At 42.6% G+C, this 26273-nt stretch overlaps 1 protein-coding gene across 1 annotated transcript in view; it reads right to left on the bottom strand.

The window, feature by feature from the left end:
• The window catches only part of SEC24C (SEC24 homolog C, COPII coat complex component), a 2546747-nt gene that overhangs the window by 1187026 nt on the left and 1333448 nt on the right, over window positions 1-26273 (bottom strand). The window contains exon 14 of the mRNA XM_044055565.1: window positions 25052-25145. Coding sequence (XP_043911500.1) covers window positions 25052-25145 — 94 coding nt within the window. The remainder of the gene's footprint in view (window positions 1-25051; window positions 25146-26273) is intronic.

The following is a 26273-nucleotide window of genomic DNA, read 5'->3' as shown; positions in this document are numbered from 1 at the left end:
TTTACTACTTAAATGAGTTAAGCGCTTTCATCCTAGTAATCTATAGGGACTTCTTCAGAACTAACAATATTCAAAACCACCTTCTTTATATAGGAATTACCTAGAAAATCACTGGACACAGTTAACCAATAACCTTTCCTTAGTCATTAAGTACACAATTAACATTAAAAACTCCTTGTAGTATAAAACTTTCTAACTACTAAAATACATACAGCCTACATATACAATAAAAATACATATATAATGAAATTAAAACCCTTTATATTTTCTCAGTTTTAAAATGCAATTTATATTAATATTTTCATTTAGCCCAGGGGTCATAGTAGTATTTAACAATAGTTGCCATTAAGTTCACATAATTCCAAATGTTCAGATCCAGTCTTCCTTTGTGCATCAAAGTTTACTTGCTGGATCACTGAAAACCTAAAACTATGGTCTTCATATAAACAAATGTGCTATACAGAGCAATAGTTTGTTTGGCCTTATTAATATCATTCAGATGTTCATATATCCTCTCCCTTATTCTCCAAGAAATTTTCCCAATATAAAATGAGGTGCATTTTAAACATTTCGCTAGAGAGACAACATTCCTAGACTGACAATTGTAATGTCCATTAAGAAAAATGTTAGTATTCACCAACTTAAACGTACCACTGGTGGTAAGTAAATATGGGCACTGATTGCACATCCCACATTTAGAATTACCCTTTTGGCTACCAGTTAAATTATTTTTCAAATTTCTATACAAAATATTCCCTTACAAAATATTCTTAAAAAACTGATCCTTCTTGAAACTAAATCTGGGTCTAGCACATAATTTGTCCATCAACATCTTGGTAGTAAGCAAATTCCAGTTTTTAACTAATTTACAAACTGTAGCACTATCTTTACTATATGTTAAAATAAGGGATAAATTACGGTCCTCCTTTTCAGCTCCAAATATATCCACTGCCCCGTTCTTATTTTGGTAGTCTAAAATAGGTTGAAAAATACCTTCTTGTCTCTTATCTACCACCTCATGTTTAACACTTTCTAATAAACCGTTGAGATAACCTATATTCCTAAAGAAGTCCAAAATAAAATCTACCTCCTCAATAAATTCTTCACCCAGCATCATCATCCTAGCCTCTCTCACTAACCATCCTTTCATCACAGATCTTTTTTGATATGGGGGGGTGCCAGCTAGTGTAATCCAAGTATGGGTTTGAGAAGGTGGGCTTCCCGTAAATCCTTGAAATAAATCTCTTATTAGTTGAATCCATCCTCAATTCTACATCTAAATAAGACATTTTGTCATCACTCACATGATATGTAAAACTTAGGAAATCCACAGTTTCATTAATATATTGCAATAATTCATCCAGCAAACCCACCAAACCTGTCCACACTAAAAAATGTCATCCAGGTGTCTTGTGTAATATTTAATATTTTTGTACATACTATTAAAAATATATTTTGTTTCCCAAAATGACATAACATAACTTGCAAAAGTGGGGGCGCATGCTGCCCATTGCCACCACTGTTTGTTTATAAAACTGCCCTTTCAAAGTAAATAAAACTATTTTTAAGAACAATCTCCATACGGGCCACTATAGTATTGACGTGATCTTGGTCAAACCTATTAGTTTTAAATAAGTATTTCTCCAACCACTGTAACTGTTTTTCCTGAGGTATCACAGAAAATAAGTTGCACATATTGACTGTCACAAATAACATATTGTCAAACTCAATATTATTTACATGGGTTAAAAATTGCCATGAATCCTTACAAATATGACCATACACATCCAGTCCACTTTTTAAATGATGTTCCAAAAATTTAGCAATAAAAATGTTTTTGACCTTTTACCATCTACTATGGTTCTAAATGGGGGACAATTAAGATTTTTGAGATGCCGAAAATACTCATAACTGGACGTTCAATTTTCACAAAAATATACTCATCAATATTAATCTGGCCCTGATGCAACATATCTTTTAACATTAAATCCACCCTTCTGTGAGCAATATTAATCTCATTATGAGAGGTTTCCTGATAAGCACCATCCATTAATAGAACACTCATATAATTAAAATAATCAGTTTTATCCACTATAACAATTCCGTTACCCTTACCAAGGTTTCATAATTCGGCTCTCTCTGTCTTTAGCAATATCAAGTAATAAGTACCTTTTACTTAGACGTTAAATTGTCAGGGATACCATTATTACATTTTCGTAAAACCTCCCTTATATCCAGTTCACATGCTTTCTCAAACAGATTAAGAGTACTTTGCATAGGAGGGTTGAAAACACTTGGTCTTTTAAGTGAATAACAGCGAACTGTATTACTGTATTATTTGTATTGTTATTAGCATGCCACAAAAATACATTCAATTTTCTAGTGTACAGTCACAAGTCCATTAAAATTTCAGCTACTTTCCCCCCTTCTAGCTGGTACAAAGCAGAAACCCTTTGCCCCCACATCCGTATGTGCTGTAGAAATATTTTTTCTTAAATAATTATGAACTTTAAAATCCCCCACTTTGTTACCAATAATATTGGGGGTTAATGCATCTGTCATCGCTTCACTATTAATAAACTCTACATCTTTAGACAAAAAGAATAATTATGGAAAATCTTACCATAACCATAGACATCCCTCTCTTCCATGTTGCAGTATTCCAAACTCTTGGGTTATCCTCTGCTTGGTATCCGAACGTCCGGCCAGTATACAAAAGCTTGTAGTCACTGCCAGGTACGTGGGACATCTGACGTTGGCCTAGGGAGCATGGGTCATAAATGTGACAGCTGCACATACCTTTCCTCTGAACTGAACGCTCCAGTCGGACCCCAGTCCTAGGATAGCTGTATAACTCCTGTGCCATCCAAGGCAGAACAGTTTAGATGGAAAAAGGGGGAAGGGGGGAGGGAATGAATACTGCAACATGGAAGAGAAGGACATAGTACAGTTGTGTACACTTACCATAAATGTAGATGTTAGAGTGTATTCACTGTTGCAGTCATCACATTTGGGTTATTCCTGCCAGGGTAGTCCTCGGCCGGCCCGAATACCAGAGACTTAGTATTTCTGCATCGGTTGCTGTCGCTTGAGGACTGACGTCAGGTCGTCAGTAGTATAAAGTAAGGGAGCCGACGCCATTAAATCAGTTTTTCTTGCTCTAACCTGTCAGGAGCCCCCAAAGTAGGAGGCCAGGTTCTGGAGGAAGAACCTCACCAGTGGAAAATAAATACCAATATGTCCCTTGTAAGGAAAGCAGAACAAAAAGGAAGAATGGTAATAAAAAGAGAAAGAGAATAAGGGGGATAGAGTGAGGGAAACCAGGACTGCAACAGTGAATACACTCGAACATCTACATTTATGGTAAGTGTACACAACTGTACTATGGTCTTCATGTTTCACTGTTGCAGTCATCACATTTGGGTAGATTCCCAAAGCTGAGGAAATGGGTGAATGCAGTCAGGGAAACTAGGGGTTGGCTAGGATGACCTGCAAGATGGCAGAAGCAAACCCTGCCCTGGATTTGGAGAAGAGAGCTAGGTGGTAATGCAGCCTCCAGGATTGTCCCTGGTGGGGAATCCTCTAAGGAAAGCTGCAGAGGTGGAGACTGCTCTGGTGGAGTGTGTCCTGATCCCCCTTGGGGGAGGCTTTCCATGCTGTTTGTAGCAAAAATGGATGCAGTGTGTTATCCATTTGGAAATAGTTTGCTTGGAGATAGCTTTGCCTTCTGCCCCTGCAGCAAAGCTAACTAGCAATTGATCAGAATTTCTGAAGGATTTAGTCCTCTCCAGATAGAATGTGAGCTGTCTGTGCACATCTTGAGAGCGACATATCCTTTCCCCCTTGTTCTGGGGATTAGGAAAGAAGGTGGGCAAATGAATGGATTAGTTGAGAGCCAAACTGGACACCACCTTGGGCATGAAGGATGGGTTAGTTCTGAGGGATACCCTGTCTGCATGGAAGATGATGAAGGGTTCCACAACCATGAGTGCTTGCAGTTCAGAGACTCTTCTGGCTGAAGTGATAAACAGAAGGAGTGCTGTCTTCCAGGAGAGAAATTTTAGCTCTGCAGAAGAAGCTGATTCGAAAGGGGGCAGGGTGAGCTTTTCCAAGACAAAGTTTAGGTCCCAAGCTGGTGTCGGTGCCCTCCTGGGGGGGGGGGGGCTTAAGTTGCTAGCCCCTCTGTGGAACTATTTGATCAAAGAGTGTGAGAAATGGGAAAATGAGCAGAAATAGCAGAGGCATGATTTTTTACAGAGGAGAAAGAGAGACCACTGTGTAGTAGGTCAGCTAAGTAATCCAGGATGAGAGGGACTTTCTGGTGCTAAGATATCTGGCCTCACAGATAACATCCAGAACCTGTATACTCAGAATGGCAGACTGGTTCAGGGTTAGGGAATGAGCCAAGCTGCCAATTTAAGTGTCTGTAATTGAGGATGCATGAATTCCCCTTCCCTCTAGGTCAGGAGGTTTGGAATCTGAGGAAGATGCCATGGAGGCAGTGGGGACAGGCTGCGCAGCAAGGGGTACGGGTACCAGTGTTGTCAGGGCCAGTCTGGAGCTATAAGAATGGTCCTTAGTTTTACCTCACTTATTTTGAGCAGTACCCTGGGAATGAGAGGTAGGGGAGGACAGGCATAGACCAACAGATTGACCCAGGGGATGGACAGGGCATTCACTTTCCAAGCCATGCTGTGATGCTCCATGGTGCAGAATTTGCTGAGCTGATGGTTGGTGTGGGAGGCAAAGAGGTCGACCTTTGGCATTCCCCATTTCTGAGTTATTAGGGTGAAGGTACTTCTCTTGAGTTGCCACTCGTGTGGGTCCAGAAGGTTTCTGCTTAATTGGTCTGCCAGAGAGTTGACAGAGCCTGGTAGGAATTGTGCTAGCAGGTGTAGTTGCATGGAAGAGGCTGTGACCCAAAGGGTCATGGCCAGCCTGCATTGAGGGTAGGACTGAGTCCCTCCCTGCTTGCTGATGTACCACATCACAGTGGTGGTGTCTGTTTTGATCAGAACCCCTGGAGAGAGAAGGGGTTTGAAAGCCATCAAGGCATGCAGCACAGCCATCACCTCTTTTTGACTGATGTGCAGAGGGATTAGCTGTGGGCTCCATTGGCCCTGTATACACCTGCTGGCCAGGTGTGCACCCCAGGTGTAGTCTGATGTATCTGTGGTGAGGGTTTGGGGTGGGAAGGAGGGCAGTCCCTTGTTGTGGGAGCATGCTCTTGTCTACCAAAGAAATTCATTTCTGAGGCAAGGAATTATAGGTAGAAGAGTTTCCAGGTCTTGACAGTGTTGACACCAAAGGCTCTTTAGGTACCACTGAAGCTTCCTAATATGCAGTCTGGCATATGGAATGAGTAGTATGCAAGATGCCATGAACCCCAGAGCTTGCAGGATCTTCCTTGCAGATAGCCGGGGCCTGGTGGCTAGTTGAGAGAAGTAGGCTGTCAGGAAAATTTGTTTCTCTGGTGTAAGGTATGCCATCTTGGATGCTGTGTGAAGACTTGCTCCCAGGAAGGTTATCCTTTGGGTGGGCACATGTTTGGATTTCTTTTCATTGACTGTGTACCCTAGGGAGGTTAGTAGGGTCTTTACAAAGCCCAGGTGTTTGAGCAGCTTTTCCTGGCTGTCTACCTGAATAAGGCAGTCTATGTATAGGTAAATTTGAATATTTCTTTGTCTGCAAAAGGCAATGGCCAGAGCCACACATTTTGTAAACACTCTGGGAGCAGTGGAGAAGCCAAAGGGAAGTGCAGAGAACTGAAAGTGTTGAGATTCTGCCCTGAAGCGGAGATATTTCCTACATGATTCCCTGATAGGAATGTGGAGATAGGCCTCTTTTAGATCTAGGGTGGCTAGCCAAGTGCCCTTGGAGAGCATGGGTAGCAGCTGCTGGAGGGTGAGAATTTTGAATTTTGGGATCACCAGGATGGTGTTTAGAAAGGATAGATCGAGGACGGGGTGCCAAGTGCCCTCTTTTCTGGGCACCAGAAAAAGTCTGGAGTAGAAACCTTGGCCTATCTGTTCTGCAGGAACGTGCACTACAGCCCTCATAGAGATCGGGGAAAGGATTTGCTTTTGAGCCTCTGCCCAATGATTTGGTGGTAGATGTGGGAACTCTTTTGGAGTTGGAAGGGTGTGGAAGGAAAATTTGTATCCCTGAGACACAATGTTCAGAACTCATTGGTCGTTGGTAATGGTGGCCCAGGTGCTTGAGTGAAAGGAGAGTTTTCCTCCTGGGGTAAGTGAAGGTGGGCGGGGGGGGGGGTGGAGGAGGTGAGTTGTTGTGAGTTCTTACCATAAGGGTGTGGCTTAGAACTCCCTGGCTTTGAAGTGGAGGTAGTCCACTGCTTAGATCTCTGCATTCCCTGGGGATGCTGTCTGGGGGGGGGGGTCTTGTTTCCATGGGACCTAGGCTGGGCAAGTTTACTCAGAGCAGGAAAGGGCCAGTGCTTGGAGGGACAATGCCAGCTGAACCTAGGGGGCTGGACCTGTAAGAAATCCTTAACTTTTTGCATAGATTTTGCTTTTTCTTCCATCTTTTTTAAGACATCTTCTGCCTTGGTGTCAAATAAGTTATCTTTGTGCAAGGGGGCATCCAACAATTTCGATTTGACATGGTCTGGCAGGGGCTGTTCCTTAAGCCATGCATGTCGTCTAATGACAGATAAGGTGACTGCTGCCCTGCAAGAATCTTCTAGGGTGTCAAAACCACAGTACAAAGTGTGTTTAGTTACTTGACTTAGAGAATGCATTAAGTCTTGTAAATCTTTAGATTCTGCCCAAGCAGGAAAGGAAGACATTTTTTGTTTAAGGAGTTTCAATGTATGCTGATAAAATTTCAGCATATGGAACTGAAAATTTAGTGCACTGATAGCAACAGTAGCTGAGGTAAATACTTTTTTATCCCATCTGTCCAAATGCTCAGGAATCCCTGTCTGAGGGGGGTGGGATTCTTAGCAAAGGTTGCTTTAATCCCTTTTGGCCCTTGAGAAATGACCTCAGGGTCAGCTATTGGATTTTTAAAAAGATATTTGAGAGAGTCAGGGACTCTATAGTACCTGTCTGGTTTTCTGGGAGCAGGAGGTAGGGTGTCAGAAGTCAAGCTGGATTCAAGGAAAACATCATCCACAACATCCAGGACTGGGGGGATGGCCAAGGTTCTGTGTTGCCAAAGATCTAGGAATTCCCTGAGTCTCTTTTTAGACTGACGGCAGTCCTGACTCTCCCATTGGAAATGCTCCCTTAAATTATGCAGGTTTTCCCCAAAGGAAAAATCCTCTGGGGGAGAGGCTGAAGGAATGGAGTCCTCTGCATCAGAATCCTCCATAAGTGGAGAGGGGTTGCATGTCTTCATAGTCAGATGCATCAGATTCATCTGACTCTTGTTCAGACAAAACTACAGGGGACAGACCTCTTTTCCTTTTTGAGGGGGTAGCTTGGCTTCCCCTGATCAGCATGTTAAGGTATTCTGCCATTTTAAGAATTTGAGACTGAGGCAAGGTAGCAGGTGCCTGAGAGTGGGTCGCCGGTATCTTGGGTGTGGTTTGAACCCTGGGCCTAAGAAACTCAGTCGTTTTTGAAAGAACGGTAGTTACGAAAGAAGACGTCGGTTTGTGTCGAGATTTGGCAGTGCAAAGGACTTCCTCAGAAGCTGGTGCCTGCTCAGCGGCTCCGGACCCATCCAAGGTAGAGACAACTGCAGGATCTTTAGTCGAAGAAGATTTTTGCTGCATACCAGACTCCAAAAGGGTCTTTGTAGCAGCCTGTGAATCAACTGAAGCGGGCATCAGGGGCTGCGAAAGTGCCTCACTGAGTACCGGAGGACTTGACGACTAGCTTAATGGAAGTGTCGTTGGTAGGTTTGGACCTGTGCGGTCCGTGTCTGTCTTTATTTTTTGTGAAAGATCTGTTGTCGGATGGCTTACCAAAGCCATATTGGAATTAGAGGACTGTAAACGAAAATATCTGGCTACAATAAGGGCCTGATGACTGACAGTTCTGGTGTTGAACAAAGCACAGAAGCGACAACGGGGGACTTCGTGGTCTGGGCCTAAACAAGTGACGCAGTAAGAGTGGAAGTCTCGGTGTGGCATTTGCTTTCCACAGGCAAGACAATTATCAACTTTTTCTGACATCTGTTAGTACAAGAAAAAAGGATCCTCATTGGTGTACTTAGCCTTAGAAGACTTCAACTTCAATTCGGAGATGAAAAATCAGGTAACGGTCGACCGGCACTCATGCAAAATTCTTCTGCTTTGGGTTCCATGGCAAGAAAGACTGGTGTAATGGCGTTGGCTGCCTTACTTTATACTACTGACGACCTGACGTCAGTCCTCAAGCAACAGCAACTGAAGCAGAAATACTAAGTCTCTGGTATTCGGGCCGGCCAAGGGCTACCCTGGCAAGGATAACCCAAATGTGATGACTGCAACAGTGAAACATGAAGAACATCTATGGTTATGGTAAGATTTTACACATCTATTCTCTGTTCTTTTATTCTCATGTTGCAGTATTCCAAACTCTTGGGTGAGTGCCAAAACTCACAGGGAAGAAAATGGAGGTGGTAAGGAACTGTTCTCCACAAAGCCGTGAAAGACTGCTCTAGCAAACCCCGTTCTGGATCTGGAGATGTCATCCAACTTGTAGTGTTTGGTGAAGGTATGGACAGATGTCCATGTAGCAGCCTCCAGAATGGATGCAGTGTCCAGTCCTTTGAAGGAGGCCCCTGATAAAGCCATGGTTCTAGTGAAGTGGGCCTTAATTTTGACTTGAGTTGTTTCCCATGGAATATGCAGCAGAAGGAAATAGCCTTGTAATCCAAGTAGAAATGATCTGTTTTATCACAGCCTTTCCCAGAGCTCTAGGGTGAAATAGTTGCTCTGATTTCCTAATGGTCTTAGTCTTGCCAAGGTAAAATCTCAGTTGTCTGTAAACATCAAGGGAATGCAAGAATCTGGCACTGTCATTTTGGGGTAAGGAAAAAAGGTGGCAGGTAGATAACCTGATTTAAGGATAGCTCATTGACCACCTTGGGCATAAAGGAGGGGCTGGTCCTCAGGGTCACTCTGTCCTTGTGGAAGATGAGGAACAGAGGAGTTGCCAGGAGGGCCTGGAACTCTGGCACTCTTCTGGCTGATGTGAGGGCAGCGAGGAGTACAGTTTTCCAGGTACAATGTTTCAGAGATGCCTTAGAACCTGGTTCAAAGGGGGCAAGAGTGAGTTTTTCTAAAACATAATTTAGATCACATGGAGATGGAACCAGCCTCCTGAGAGGCCTGAGGTGTAGTACTCCCTTAAAGAATAACTTTGGATGGAGATGGATGGCTAGTGGGGCAACAAGAGGCAGACAGGCTGAAATAGCAGCAAGGTGTGCTTTAACAGAGGAATATGTCAACCCTGCTTAAAAGAGTTCACACAGACAGGATTGCACTAAGTGGACCTCACTTTGACATGGGGTCTAGATTTCTTTGTAGACAACACATGGATAATCTCTTCCATTTAGACAAACAAGATCTCCTAGTGTTAGGTTTCCTGGCCTCCTGCAGCACTGTTAGCATGTCCTCAGTGTAAAGGAGTCTAGAAGGGACCAAAATTCTATCACCCAGAGGGTTAGATTCAGAGACTCCAGATTGGAATAGATTAGGGATCCCTTTGCCCTGTGTGAGTAGGCCCACTCTGTGAGGTAACTTGTGATGATTGCCCCCTGGCTAAATGCAGGAGAGGGAACCAATGCTGTCTTGGCAAAAAGGGAGTCACCAGCAAGATTTCTGGTCTGTCCTGCTGAATCTTCAAGCAGGACTTTTTGAAGTAATGGGAAGGGGGGATGCATATAGAAACATCCCCTTCCATGAGATTGAAAAAACATCCGTTGCCCTTGCTAACAGACTGGGAAGCCTGATGCAAAACAGTGGTAACTGTCTGTTCAGAGGGGAGGCAAATAGATCTATTTGAGGTGTACCCCACCTGTGGGCAATGTCCAGAAACACATCCCTGTGAAGCATCCATTTGTGGGATTGTGACATGGACCTGCTCAAGGTATTTGCCTGAATGTTCTGAGCTGAAGGGATGTAAACCGCCTGCAGGGAGACTACATGTTGGGCTGTGAGGTCCCAGGCTTGGAGAGCAAGTCTGCAAAGCAAATAAGATTTAGTTCCTCCCAGTTTGTTCACATACCATAGAACTGTAATGTTGTCTGTGAACAATTTCAGGGGACCTTGTTTTAGAGCATGAGGAAAGGCTGTCAGGGCAAATAGGATAGCTCTCATTTCCCTGATGTTGATGCATTTTCCCTGAAGGTGCGTGACCAGGTACCCTGCACTTTCAGGCTGCCCAAAGTAGCCCCCACCCCAGATCTGAGGCATCTGTGTACATTTCCTGGACTGGTGTGCAAGGGATTGTAATGGAAGTCCTGGGTTGAGTGTGACTTGGTTCAACCACCACAGATTCTACTTCCTTAAGCAAGGAAGGAAGGGGATGTCGAAGTCCAAGGGGTGTGAGTGTTGGGTCCATGTGGACTTCAGGTACCATTGTAATTTCTTCATGTGGAGTCTTGCCAGAGACATCATGGGTATAGTGGAAGCCATATGACCCAGTAGTCAGGTATTGTCTGGCTGTAAAAGCAGTGGCTTTGAGAATGGAGACCACATATTGCCTCAGGGTTTCCACTTTTTGAGGTGGAAGGAATGCCCTCATGACGTCTGTCCTTACCCTGCAGCCTAGGAAAACCTGGTCTTGGGAAGGACTCAGTCTGGACTTGGGGAAGTTTATGTTGAATCCCAATACCTGCAGGAATGAGATGACTTGGTGGAGTTGGGTCTGCAGGGATCTGGAGCAGTCTGCCTGAATCAGGAGGTCGTCCAGGTATGGGAAAATATGAATCCCTTGGACCCTGCAATAAGCAACGACTGAATCCAGACACTTAGGTGAAGACCCATGGAGCCAAAGAGTCTCCAAGGGGCAAGGCCGAGAACTGAAAATGTAAGGAACCAACGACAAAGCGTAAATATTTCCTGTAGCTGGACCTTAGAGGGATACGGAGGGAGGCATCCTTTATGTCCAAGGTGACTAGAAATCCCGGAGGTATCACTAAAGGAAAAAGGGCATGAAGGGCAAGCATATGAAAGGTGGGTACCTGTAAAAAAAGAATGAGGTGAGAGATCCAGGATAGGTCTTCAAGGTCCATCCTTCCTGGGAACTAGGAAGAGTGTGGAATAGAATCCCTTTCCTTTTTCTGCCAAAGGTACCAGTTGTATGGTTTCTTGTGAAAGAAGGCTGTCTATCACTGGTTGGAAAAGTGGAAGTTGATCTTTGGGTGGCTGAGGAATCCCCCTGGTAGAAGGGGAAATGATCCCGGTCAAAGTAACCCTTTTCTATGATGGAAAGGACCCACCTGTCTAAGGTGGTGTTTTTCCAGACTGGAAGACAGCACGAGAGCCTTAGAGACAGAGGAATGGAGTCTGGAGGGGGGGAGGGGGTGGCAGTGAAAGCAGGTAGTCACAGGCTCCCTTGCCTTGTCCTGAAAGGGAGGTTTCTTGGTAGGAGTTTGAGCGGGCTTAGAAGGGGTCTGCTGTTTCCTAGTGCCCTTTCTTGTCCTGGCATGGGGAGCTGGGGCAGTGTGTATTCTCATGAACTGGGTTTTTGAAGGTAGTTTCTGTGAAACTTGGGTATAGGTGAAACAAACAGGTGTTTTAAATACTGCAGGTCCTTCTCTTTTTCTGAAGAGCCTTAAATAGCTCAGCCACTTAAGAACCAAACAGGGGAGAGCTATCCAAGAGTGCATCCAGTAATTTGGCCCTAATATCATCAAGTAAGGGTACTTGTAGCCTTAACCATGAATATCTTCTAAGGACTGAAGCTGAGGCTGCAGACTTGGCAGAAACTTCTGCAGCATCATAGCTGCATCTAATTGAATGTCTAGTAACATGAGAAGACAGGGAAATTAGACTGGAGATTTGAGCCTTGGAAGATGAGTAAGGAAGGTCAGCTAAAAGCTTGGTGGCCTGGATCAAAAGAGCCAAGGTACATTTCAACATATACGTCTGGTAATTCACTGCCTTAAAGGCCAGGGTAGCAGAAGTATATACCTTCTTACCAAGGTGCTCCATGGCCTTACTGTACTTGTCTGTAGGAAGGACATAGGTGGAGGGAAGTAGCTTGGATTGCTTGTCTGCTGAAACTGAGACAGTAACAGGGCATTTTATTAAAGATTTTGCCCCTGCAGGGACTTTGTAAAACCTGTCAGGCCTTCTAGGGTCAGGTGGTTCTGAATAAGGATTAAGAGAGACAGCATTAAAAGCATCCAAGGAAACTGGTAACACTGGAGGAATTGCAGAAGGAGCAGGGCTTTCCATCTGCAGAAGCTCATATCATCTTTTTTGGATCTCTGACATTTCAGAAGAGTCCCACTGAAAATGTTCTCTCATTTTAGAAACTGTATCCCCAAAGGTGAGGTCCTCCCCTGGAGAGTCAGCCTCAGCAGATTCGTCCTCTGGAGAAGCATACCCAAGAGGAGAAGGCATCTGCGAAATATAGGAAAGAGAATCATCTGAAGAGGAGCCTAAGGAGTCCTCAGCTTCAGGTTGGATAATTTCCTCAGCCAGAGGCCTGGGACTGATAGGAGGAGCAGCAGCCTGTGGGGAAACAGGCATGGCAGACCTTAGGGCCATAAAGGCATTTAAAAGGCTCTGTGAAAAAGCCTGCCAATCAGGCTGGCTTTCAGCAGGAGAGGAGAGATGTTTTAAGTTTCTTTTTAAGTGAGGCCTAAAAGGCATAGGCCCTAGGGAAGGCCTAGTATCAGAGAGAGGCCTACAGTGTGTTAGCTGGGAAGCAGTGGAAAGGCCTGTCTGGGCAGCCATAAGAGCCTGAGGTTCCCTACTCATCGTCGGCAGGCAATGTCTGCAACCCCTCCCAGGACGTGCCATCTGCCCTAGGGTCTGTGGCCTCCAGAGAGGTGCTCTCTATACTTGCAATGGCAGACTCTGAATCTTCCCTCAAGTGAATGTCGGCCACAGGAGAGATGTCTTGTGGAGGAGGGGCAGCAGCAAGTTCAGGCCTGGAAACCTTGTCCTTCTTTTTAGGTGGTTTTGTGAGCTGACCAGATGATCCTCACATCCCTAATGCTAAGCATTTAAGACACTGATTCTCCAAGTAAATGTTCAAAGCATGTACACAACTGCGGAGTGTCTTAGGGATGAAGAATGACAGATCATGCAAGTAAGATGGTCATGAGTAGGTCCTAGACAGAAAAGGTAGAGGTAGTGGATATCCTTATGGGGGATCTGATGACTGCACCTGCACTTTCTCTTCCTGGATGACAGTAATTTAAACAGACTGGCAGTGACAAAAAGGAATCAGAAACAGCCTCAATGGGGTACTTATCTTAGAAATTTGAAGATCTGATGGTGAAGATGACACAAAGCACTGACGTTCGACTGGCAGTAGAAAAGTTCTGAGGAAAGGTATGTGCAGATATTACTTTTATGGCCCATGCTCCCTAGGCCAACATTAGACATCCCGTGTACCTGGCAGTGACTACAAGCTTTTGTATCCAAGCCGGACGTTCGGGTAGCAAGCAAAGGATAACCCGAGAATTTGGAATACTGCAACATGAGAATAGAAGGACAGCATCAAATAGAGAGTCATTAGCATTCACAATACCGTTCATATCCTCATGGTTGATTAATACTTCCTCCGTTGGTAGTAAGTGGTGCTGCAATCCTTCGTCTGGCTCCCTGTGCTATGTAGTCGATGTAGGAAGAATCCCCTTGTGGTTGTTGCTCCAAAAATTCTGATAATGGACAGTTTTGTTTTTTATCCTTTTGGAACACCTTGGGCCGTTGGCTAAAGGGGATTCTGCATGCTGAGGATTTTCAACTGTTGATGATGATGTCACTTCCTCTTCTAACACATCTACACTGGGATTGGAGGGCTGAGAAATGTTACTCGGGTGATCAAATGTTTTTGGATACACCCTCCCTTCTAGTGTAATCCTCAGAGTCTCAGTTTTTGTTAGTTCTGAAAAAGTCCCTGGGACGAAAGTGCTTAACTCATTTAAGTAATAAAGTTGGACTACAGTTCTTTATCCTTGGTTTGTTGTGCCTCTACATTTTGGTGTTTCATTTTACTTATTAGCTCTAGGTTTAAATTACAGTTTCCTACATTTTTCCTTTTATAATCAACTATTGGAAAGGGACAGGTTAGAATATGAGCAGGAGAGGGCATATCCCTTACCCAATAACACCAATACGGGTTTTGAAGGAAGGGAGGGGCCTAGTCATCCTCTGGGAGACCCTAATATGGTTGAAGACAATTTGAGTGAAATTAATGAACAGGCAATCCCTTTAGAAGCACCTTTGAGGAGATCAGAGTGTCTCCAGAACCAGCAACAACAACATTATCAAGAGAGGGCCGGGAATGGCAATTTTCAGAACAACTACAACAGAGCGAGACCATACAGGGGGAGGGGGGAGAGGAATGCCGAACAATTGGTAGGGGATGCTTTAGTTACAACATGTGACATTATCACTAATGAGGCCAGTGATTTTAAGATTTATAATTACAGCGAACTGGAAGTTGATGCACCATGGGCAAACATTTTTTCAAAAGGGACTTAATTTTGTTCCTACTAGTACACCTAGGGTTGATAGTGCTCTAATGGAGCTGAAGTTGTTTGTAAGGAAACTTAACTTCAAAATGTATTTTAACAACGACGATAATAACATCCCCAGGAATGTAGGAGAGTGTAGAAAAACTAGTACTTTTAGCCCCCCCTTACATCAAACTTTGCACGTTTTTGAAAACCTTTGTATGGAACAAATCCGTAGACTACACCATGGAAAAAGAAGTGTAGTTACACACAGCTTGTCAGATACTGAAATGGGTTTGTTAAAAACAATTAGAGATAGTACCTCCATTAGAGTAATGAAGCCGGACAGGGGTGAGGGGCTGGTCATTATGAATCGAGCTAGGTACGCTGAAACTATGTTAACACATTTGTACACTGATTAATATGATGAGATATTTAGAAATGAACTTAATATCTGTTATAGAAATATAGATATTTGTTTACATGACTTGCTTTTAAATGAGCAAATTTCTGAGTGAGCACAATTTCCTCTCACAAAAACATCCACAAATTCCTACAATTTTCAGCATACCCAAGATACATAAAAGTATTGAGAACCCCCCTTTTAGACCGACTGTGGACGCAAAAGCTTCTAAAACTTTTAATTTGGCTAAATTTATAAACCACAATTTAAAACACATTTTGGACCAACATAATCATGTGTTAAAAGACTCTTGGGATTGCCTTAAAAAAATACAGGGTAACCTTTGCAGTGACAATTTGATATTCATTACTATGGATGTCAAATACCTTTTTACAGTTATACCCCACCAGGCAGGCATTAAGATGTTTTATGAATACTTGTGCACTTTTACATCATTGAGGCATTCTAGCATTTTGATGTTTAGAACTCTTATGGAGTTGGTATTACACAACAACTTCATAACTTTTGAAAATCAGTTATTTAAACAAAAACAGGAGTGGCAATGGGGGGCGGCTTGTGCCCCCTTATCTGTGAATACTGTACTGACTCAGTGGGAATTGACTACAGTGTTCGACAATGCATATTTTAGGCACTGTAGATTTTATGGGAGATACCTTGATGACCTGTTAATTTTTTGGGATGGAAACGAAGAACAACTTAAACAATTTTTTTGCTTTCTGAACTCGAGCACTAATTTCCTTAGATTTACCAAGGTACAAAATAGGGAGTTTATAAACTTCTTGGATATTATTATAAGTAAGGACTTACAAAATCATAGATTCACCCCTCTACGTTGTACAAAAACCCCACATACTCAAACTCAGTGCTACATTTTGATAGCTTTCACCCTGTCCACCAGAAAAAATCTTTAGTGAAAGGACAGGGTGTACGGTTAGCAAGGATGGTTAGTGACTGGGTACTGTTTCTACATAAGATAGACCAGTTCAAGGGAATGCTTAGCAGAAGGGGTTACCCCAAGACCTTTGTTGATTCCATTTTGTACCAAGTAACAGCAAAAAGGAATAGTAGTTATTTTTTTTTCCACTTTTGGGCACTTTTTCAGACTCTGTTCCCACCAACACCACTAGGACATTGGCTATAGACATTAGGGAGGGGGCAACTTACAATGATGCCATGATTCTCACTTTTAACCCCCTTTATTATAGCATTAGGGAAATTTTGTACAATAACTGGACAATAATTACCACTGATGAATCCTGTAAATCAAGATTCCAGGAAAAACTTTTTATTGTATACAGGAGGGACATAAGTGTAAAGAGTCTTTTAGAACGTAACTGTTTTGTAAAAAGGGAGGGTTACATGCGCAAATGTGGACATTGCTCACAATGCCCTTTTATATTAGAGACCAATGTCATTCATATTAGTGGGTACGGGAAAGTTTATTTGTCCAAAAAGTTCAAATGTCAAAGCAAGCACCTTGTTTATATTGCTATTTGCCAGGACTGTCAATGTTTTTACATTGGAAGGACTATTAATGCTTTAAATAAACGTACTTATCAACATGTCTATGATATTAGGAAGGGCAATGGTAACAATGCACTAGCCAAACATATAGGGGATCACCCACATCACAATTTTAAGTTTGCTATATTAGAACAAGTTTACACTGACAACAGTAGGGGTGGGCCAATGGAGTTATTTCTTGAATACAAAGAATTACTCTGGAAGCTTAGAAATAATGCCACAAATAAGCCTGGGCTAAATGAAACAGTGTCAATTTCAAGCTATCTTAAATTAAAGTCTGAATTTCATATTTAGTATAGTGGTATCAAAGGTAAAAATAACATGTTTATTCTCATTGGGTTCACACGTCAACAAATGTTTAAACTTTATTTGGTTAACAGTGAAGAATTTTGACTTTTTAATATGTTCAAAACAGTTTTTACATGATTTTGGTATTCACACTGACGTTTTGCCTTCGTGTTTAAACTAATACTGTACCACAGTTTGAACATGTGATTTTAGCGGTTTCTTATTTAAATGGAACTGGTTGATTGTTGCTTTTATTCTGAAGAAGTCTTGTGGCGAATGCCTGACAAAAGCGCTTAATATATTAAACAGTCTTGTGGTTTGCATTTTTTCTTTAGTTTTTTGTACTGCTGTTTTAGTGTTTAAATTACAGTTTCCTACATTTTTCTTTTTATAACCAACTTCCACTCTTCATATTAAAATACTACATTCCAAAGAAAACATCATAAAGACTATGTAGAATTTTTTCTACAAAAAACAACTAACCGATCTAGAACATTTGTTTACTATAGCAAATAGGGGCCCGTAATGTTACCAACTTTAACTCTTTTTCACACTAAACACACATCACCATATTGTTTTAAAACAAAACTTTCTATACAGTCATTTTTGCTGACTTCACAATCGAGTGCTGCTCCTTCTTAAGATGATAATTTTTTTTTGTAGTACAAAAAGACTGTCTTCACACTGAAAAACCTCTTCTATGACTAACATTTTCAATGGCTGCAATTCTATGTTCCCTCAAAAAAATATACCGAAGATTAAGGCAAATCCTGTACAATGCCATATATGACAGCAATAAAAACACTGAAAAGCCTTTCTGTATTCTGAGCTGAGACTTTACAACACTTTCTTTAATCACTGTTCAAAACAACGGCTATACTTTTTATATCCAAAGCAAATGTTCAATACCCAAACTTGAGTTTGTGTTTTTTTTTAAACATGTACAAAAACACAGATATATATATGGGATCCGGACACATGCTCGACTAGCATATGTCCGAATCACAAAACATTGAACACACATACACAAAAGCACTTAACATCGACAAGCGCTTCCGTGTATGTGTTCCTGTTTCGTAGATCGGACTACAGTGCGGGTAAGGGAAAATTCACGTTTCCCCACTGTAGTGTGATCTCGGAGTGAGAATAATAAAGTAGGGGGGTGCAGGGGGGCAAAGCCCCCCTGCAGAAACGTAGATTTTTTTTTTTGAACTACACATACGCGGAAATGATTTTCGATGTTAAGCACTTGTGTGTTCGATGTTTTGTGATTCGGACATATGCTACTAGTCGAGCATGTGTCCTACACCCACACACACACATATATATATATATATATATATATATATATATATATATATATATATAATTCTTTTTTTCCCACTGATAGCCATGAATCAAAAATGTGAAATTTTAAACTACATATTCTTTTTGTACATCAGATGAACAAAAAGATACTTGCAGACAGTTTTTTGCCATGACCTGGGCCATAAATGGAAATTAATTTATACACGCATAATTAAGAGTACTTAATTAATGAGAAATGATTCAAGTGAACATTCTATTGTAAATTCTGACACAAAACCCACATCTTTTCCTAAATTACAAATAATAAAGTACAGTTGTGTACCTACCATAAATGTAGATGTTCGAGTGTATTCACTGTTGCAGTCATTACACTTGAGTTATCCTGCTGGCAGGCTACCCGCAGTCTGCCTGAATTCCAAAGTCCTGGTCCAGCGTTGGCTGCAGTCGCTTCCTCCCTGACGTCAGTGCGCCAGGGGTATATAAGATGCAGCCAACGCCATTTTCTTCAGTTTTTCTTGCCCCAGATTGTCAGGTGCCCTCAAGAAGGTAGGCAATATATATTGCTTATAAAAACATACAGCAAAATAAAAATAATACCTTCATTTACAAGCAAATACACCACATAGGTTGTATAGGATAAAGAAGTATAGATAAGTCCCAGCAAAGAAAGGGGGATGGAGGTTGGGTAACCTGGACTGCAACAGTGAATACACTCTAACATCTACATTTATGGTAGGTACACAACTGTACTATGTTCATCGTGTTTCACTGTTGCAGTCATTACACTTGGGTTGAATCCCAAAGCTGAGGTAGGGCGGCTGGGCCTAAACAGGATTAGGAGTGGCTATGAGGCCCTGCAGAACTGCAGTGGCAAAGCCTGCTCTGGATTTGGAGTAAAGAGGTAAGTGATAATGCTTGGTAAAAGTGTGCACTGAACTCCAAGTTGCAGCCTCTAAAATATCCTTGGTTGGTACTCCTCTGAGAAAGGCTGCTGAAGTGGCAAAATGTGGCCTAATATTCTTAGGCACTGACTTGCCATGTTGTGCATAGCAGAAACGAATGCAATGTCCTATCCATTTTAAAATAGTCTGCTTTGAGATAGCCTTTCCTTGTGATCCTGCAGCATATGCTACAAACAGTTGCTCAGTTTTTCTGAAAGCTTTTGTTTTGTCCAAGTAGAAGCATACCTGTCTGTGTATGCCCAAAGAGTGCAGAAGTCTCTCCCCTTTATTCTGGGGATTTGGATACAATGTTGGCAAATGAATGGTTTGGTTAAGAGCCACACTGGATACTACCTTTGGCATAAATGTTGGGTTTATCCTTAGAGAAACCCTGTCCGGATGAAAAATTATGAAAGGTTCCACTGCCATTAATGCCTGTAACTCTGAGACTCTTCTTGCTGAAGTTATTGCTAGGAGCAGAGCAGTTTTCCATGATACGAATTTTATATCAGCTGTATTGGCTGGCTCAAAAGGAGGCAATGTGAGCTTTTCTAAGACAAAGCTGAGGTCCCATGTAGGTATCGGTGCTCTCCTTGGGGGTCTTATGTTTTTTGCCCCTCTGAGGTACTGTCTTAGTAGTGGGTGAGAGAAAATAGGAGGTTCCGTATTGTAATGAGCTGAAATGGCAGAGGCATGGATCTTAATTGATGAGAAGGATAGGCCTTTGTCCAGCATCTCAGTTAGGTATTGTAAAATCTGAGGAATATTTGGAACAAGTGGTTCGCGTCCTTGTGCCTGGTTCCAAGCACAGAATCTCTTCCATTTTTCTGCATAAAATTTCCTGGTGCTCGGCCTCCTGGCTTCTAAAATGACATCCATAACAGCTTTAGAGAGAGGTGTGGTCTGAGTGGCTATATTATCTGCCATGCAGCCAGATTTAAGGTTCTGAGTTGACTGTGCAGAATATGATTGTTTTGTTGAGTCAGAAGATGAGGAATGTGAAGTAAAGTCCAGGCTGGGCCTTGAGACAAGCTCTTTAAGATTGGGTACCAGTGCTGGCGTGGCCAGTCTGGGGCAATCAGGATCATTTTTGGCTTCTCTTGTCTGACTTTTAGGAGCACCTTGGGAAGGAGAGGCAGTGGTGGAAAGGCACAAACTGTTAGGGTTTTCCAGCTGAATGATAGAGCATCCACTTTCCATGCTTGTGCATAAGTCCTTGTGCAGAATCTCTGCAGTTGGCAGTTGTGGGGGGAGGCAAAAAGATCTATGTCTGGGCATCCCCATTTCCTTGTTATCATGCTGAAGACCTGTGGATTTAGTTTCCACTCGTGAGGATACATGAGGTTTCTGCTTAGTTCGTCTGCCAGAGTATTTTTCTTTCCTGGCAGGAATTGTGACTGCAGATGTACTTGATAGGTCAGTGCTGTGTTCCACAAAGTCATGGCTTGCCTGCACAGGGGGTAGGAATGTGTGCCCCCTTGCTTGTTTATGTACCACATCACTGTGGTATTGTCCGTCTTTAGTAATAGTTGTCCTGGATGTAGTAGATCCTTGAAGGCTGTCAGGGCATTCTGTACAGCTAGCATCTCTTTTTGATTGATGTGAAGATGCATTTGTTCCGCGGGCCACGTGCCCTGAATACATTTTCCTGTCATATGTGCCCCCCAGGCATAATCCGATGCATCTGTTGTGTCTGCCTGGCTGTGGGTAAAGTGAAAGGCTGTCCCTTGTTGTAGTGATAGGCCAGTGCCCACCATCGAAACTCCTGTTGCAGGCAGGGAATAAGAATTATTATTGTTTCCAGGCTGCGGCAATGTTGAGTCCAAACACTTTTTAGATACCATTGTAGTTTCCTCATATGCAGTCTTGCATATGGAATTAGTAGAATGCAGGATGCCATGAAGCCCAAAGCCTGCAGAACTTTTCTTGCAGGTAACTGGGTCTTTGTTGCCATCATTTGAAAGTAATGAGTCAGTTGCATTTGCTTGTCTGGTGTGAGATAAGCCATCTGGGCAGTTGTATTTAAGCTTGCACCCAGGAATATTACCTCTTGAGAGGGCACTAGTTTTGATTTCTTTTCGTTTACTGTGTACTCTAGGCAAATTAGTAATCTTTTTACAAACGCCAGATGCTTTAGTAGAATGTCCTTGCTCACTGCTTGAATAAGGCAGTCGTCCAAGTAGGGATATATTTGAATTCCTTTTTGTCTACAAAATGCAATTACTGGTGCCAGGCATTTTGTGAAGACCCTGGGCGCAGTAGATAAGCCAAAGGGCAGTGCAGAGAATTGGTAATGCATTGAGCCAGCTATGAATCTCAGGTATCTTCTGCAAGATTATCTGATTGGGACATGCAGGTATGCCTCTTTGAGGTCCAAAGTAACTAGACAAGCCTTCTTGCCCAACATGGGTAGAAGTTGCTGCTGTGTCAACATTCTGAATTTTGGAACATCCAGGAAAGTATTTAGAATTGACAGGTCCAGAATTGGTCTCCAGGCTTTGTCCTTTCTGGGTACCAAGAAAAGTCTTGAGTAAAATCCTTGTCCCTGTTCTTGCTGTGGTACTTTTTGAATAGCTCTCATGTCCATGAGAGCAGAAATTTGCTTTTGTGCCTCTGCCCATTGGCTTTCTGGCAGGTTTGGCATACCTTTTGACCTTGGAAGGGTGTGAAAGTGGAACCTGTAACCCTGAGAAACAATATTCAGTACCCATTTGTCCTGGGTGATCATGTGCCAGTTTTGTGCAAAAAGTGCCAGCTTCCCCCTAAGGGTGCTGCCAAAAGTTAAGTGCTTGGCATTTGTAGAGGGAAGTCATTGGGACTGTTTCCTATAAGGTTGTGATTTGTCTTCTCCGCCTTTGGGGGCTGAAGCACCCCATTGTTTAGTTCTGTATGAGCCTTGGGGCCAAGATCTGCCTCTTGGGCGTCTGTATCTGCCTCTTTGCGGCCTGTCTGACACTGGAAAGGACCAATTTTTAGAAGGCCAGTTTCTGCTAAATCTAGGTGGCTGAACCTGTAAAAAATCCTTTACTGTCTGCATTGATTTTGCTTTATCCTCCATTTTCTTTAACACCTCTTCTGCCTTAACACCAAAGTATCACGCTGTAGTGGAGCATCCAATAATTTGGCTTTAACATGATCAGGTAAACCTTGTTCTTTTAACCAAGCATGCCTTCGTATGACAGAACCTGTAACTGCGGCTCTGCAAGAAGCCTCTAATGAATCAAAACCACATTGCAAAGTATGCTTTCCCACTTGTTCAGCTGCATGCAATAAATCCTGCATTTCCTTATTGTCAGGACATTCTGAGCTTGGAAGCATTTTCTGTTTTAGCAAAGACATTAGGTATTGTTGATATTTAAGCCTGTGAAACTGGCAGTTTAATGCCCTTACAGCTAAAGTAGCAGAAGTGTAAACTTTTTTCCCCCATCTAGCCAGTGCTCTAGAATCCCTATCAGATGGAACAGGGTTTTTTGCAGTGGAAGCCTTGACCCCTTTGGGACCCTGAGAAATTGTTTCTGGGTCAGCAGCAGGGTTTTTATAAAGAAATTTATGAGAGACTGGGAACCTGTAGTACCTATTTGGCTTGACAGGTGCAGGGGGTAAAGAATCTGGAGACAAACTGGATTCAGAAAAAAAACATCATCAACAATTTCTAGCACAGGGGGGATAGCAAGGGGCCTGTGCTGAGGCAATAAAAGAAAATTTCTGAGCCTTTTCTTGGATTCTGAATAATCCTGGTTCTCCCAATGGGAATGCTCCCTCATGGTGTGCAAGGTTTCCCCAAAAGAGTAATCCTCAGGAGGAGAGGCTGAAGGGATACATTCTTCAGCATCAGAGTCCTCATAGGGAGGAAGAGAATATCCCTATTCTGAAGAGGAATCAGAGGAAATAGAAAGCTGGTCAGAGGAATCATAGTCAGTGTCTTACCTAGGCCTTTTATCAGGAGGGGGATGGGAACCCCTGATCAAAGTAATTAGGTCCTCGGCCATTTTAAGCATTTGTTTCTTTGGCATGGATGACTGTCCAGGAGAATGCTGTACTTGTTTCTTTGTCTTTAACGGTGTTTTAGACTTTGCTTTGGCTGCTAAAGTGGACTTGATAGTAAGCTGTGTAGGTCTGAAAACACCCTCAGAAGCCGATGCCTGCTCAGCGGCTCCAGACCCATCTGAGGGAATAGTTTCCGTAGGCCCAATACCTTTAGTTTCCAGAGGCCTAGTTGTCTCCACGTTGGAGTCGGAGGCGGCCTGTGGCTCTGAGGTAGCGGGTGTCAGGGGCTACGAAAGCGCCTCACTGAAAACCGGCAACTGGCCTAGAAGAGGCTTCGTCGTCGGTTTTGGACCTCGGATGCCTGTCCTTTTCTTTGTCTTTGCATTTTTTATGAATTCTGGTCGGTTGTTCCAACGGCATTATGTAGTTAAACCTTCTGTCAAAATAATGTAAAGCAAAATCAAACAGACGCTTAATAGTGCATTGGTTGAATCTAGCACAAAACCGACAACTAGCAATGTCGTGGTCAGGGCCTAGGCAAGGAATACAGTAAGAGTGAAAATCCTTATGAGGTACTTGATTCCCCACAAGAAATACAATTGTTAACTTTTACTGACATCGGTTCTGGAGCAAGAAAAAGTTTCCCCAACGGGGTACTTAGCTTTATTGAAGACTTCGGTTCTGAAATTCAATTTCAAAAATCTCAGGAGTCGGCCGACAGGCACTTGCGAACTGCTTTTGCTTCGGGCACCGCGTGGCAAGAAAGACTGAAGAAAATGACGTCGGCTGCATCTTATATACCCCTGGCGCACTGACGTCAGGGAAGAAGTGACAGCAACCGATGCCGGACGAGGACTTTGGAATTCAGGCCGAATGTGGGTAGCCTGCCAGCAGGATAACCCAAGTGTAATGACTGCAACAGTGAAACACGATGAACATCCAAGGTTATGGAAAGGGTCAAGTCAAAGGCATACAGGGATGAAGGCATGACTAGGATCAAAAAAGCCCAACATTCATTTAGAAGCACAGCCATCTGCAACACCATACAAGAGGAGTATAACCCTAAAAAGAAGATGCCAACACACGCATATTCAGAATCAGAAAGCTGCTAAGTCAGTGACACTCCATGATGACTGAGTATATCCACTCCCTACCACAGTGGTCATTGTCAGCTCATGGCCAATAATGCAAGGACGTTCTTTTTGAATTGGGGAATTGGAGGTGTGCATTGGAGCACATACACCTCTTCCCATCAACATATAGCCTAGGTTAGGCCACTCTGAGTGATCAGTTAAGCTGACCTACTCCCACCAGACCTTTGCCACTGGAGGAATGGATAGTAGTTCCTAGTCAAGAATGAATGGGGTATAAGACTCTCATCTAGCCTGGAGGAACCCTGGCTCCTGCCCATGCAGATCAAATGGGCCTACTGGATGCAGGTAGTAGATCCACGGGCATGGGCCCTCAGAGGTAATAATAGTCTGAATACACTGGAAATGTGCCTTAACGTTTACATTTTGTTGGCCCCCTTTGTATGTCCTCCAGCTGACTCATCTGATCTAGGTCTGCTCCCTCTATTTTTGCTTTCCTGTCCTAGGTAAGGTCACATTATTTCTGTTTTGCTCTTCATTTTGATAACCTCAAGAATTCAACTTCTACTGGCACATTCTTCCTAAACTGCCTGTATCTGAATTCCTTCCTTTCTCTCTCTCTCTCTATTTTACTAGATAAGATGTCTTCTTCTAAATGACTACTCTAAATGTAAGTATATGCATATACTTTTATACCAAAGTCAGCTTTACAAGCAATGCTGAGTATTCAAGTCAAGTTAGCAAAAAAAAAATACACATTTCCTATAAATAAGCTTTAAATTATATAATCTGTTCCAAAAAAGTAGTCTCTCTGCAGTGTTATTTGCTAACAACTGGAATCTGCAAAATGTCTTGCCAATAGAAGGAAAATGTAATTCAAATACTCAGAATTGTACCTTTAAAGCTTCCATGCCTGCTTGAATAACTGGTCCAAATACAGTCTCTGTTTCTCTGGTATCAGCAAACATCTCTGGTATCTGCTCTAGTAAACTGCAAAGCAAAAAAGACAAATAAAAGGAAACCATAACTCAGTACTTTCAGGAACATCAGATAAAAAGGAAGAAATTGGCTTTCAGCTAAGATGATGCAAGTATAAGGTACAGCTGTGTGTGACACTCATCTCAACAGTACATGTACAAACACCAGGGTCATGGCTGCAAGAATTCATTATGTAAGAGGGTATTTAGCGTGAGGTGGCTGTTAGTCCCTCAAGCCAGGTCTCCTTCAGCAGTTACTGGTTTAGATGCAATTTTGTGTCATGGCCATTAACAGGAGCCTCGTTAAATTAGTGTTTGGTGCGCAATATACAATTTTTGGTGTCCAGAAAGTGGTAGGTAGTGTACAAAAAAAATACTCCATGATAAGCTAAAGAAGCCTTGAAAATCTAATGCAAGCTATGTAAGAGCACACAACAGTAAACATGAAAAGCTAAACACAAAAAAACAGTGTTGTATCCCTTAAACCAAATGGCTAAGGACACTAGGATTGGGGGGGGGGTTAATATAATGGTTGAGGTGTTTACCTCACAGTCACAAGTGCAGGGGAAACTGGCTAGGCTTAAAATAGCCCACAAGGGCAGCTAGCTTAGTACTTATCGCTCAACCAATGAACCTAAAACACAACACATTCTGTGGATTAACATTCTAGGAAACTAAGAAAATTAACATTTTACAATATAATAAACCATGCAAAAAACTATACCTTGTAGTAACTATACAAGGAGCATGCAAAACCAGAGTAATGGAGGGAAATCTGTCTTTCAGCACTGGGGTTGCTTCTCAAACACTGTCAAATTGAGTGTGCCTCATGCATCTGTACTATGGTTATCATAATCACTGCTGTAGACACAAAATTAATACTTTATGAATTAGTGTAATCTTATACAAAATAGGGTGGGGCAATCTACAGCACAACCCCAAAGACAACTGAAGCAAATCTTTCTCTCTCAGGGACATCCAGCTTATGATATTTGCAGATTACATGAACAGATGCCTAAGCGATGCCCTGTAGACTTATTTAAAAGCTAACTGCTTTGGCAAGCTGTTGATCTGATGAAATAAAACTAAACTTTCCCAGTCAGAGTTGTGCAGTATTTTTCATAAGAGCTAATGAAGTGTA

Source organism: Protopterus annectens, chromosome 14.part0 (genome assembly GCF_019279795.1).
Source record: "Protopterus annectens isolate FY-2018-M chromosome 14.part0, PAN1.0, whole genome shotgun sequence".
Taxonomy (NCBI): domain Eukaryota; kingdom Metazoa; phylum Chordata; order Ceratodontiformes; family Protopteridae; genus Protopterus; species Protopterus annectens.
Note: the sequence above shows the minus strand (reverse complement) of the source record. Positions and strands in the feature narration are given on the sequence as shown.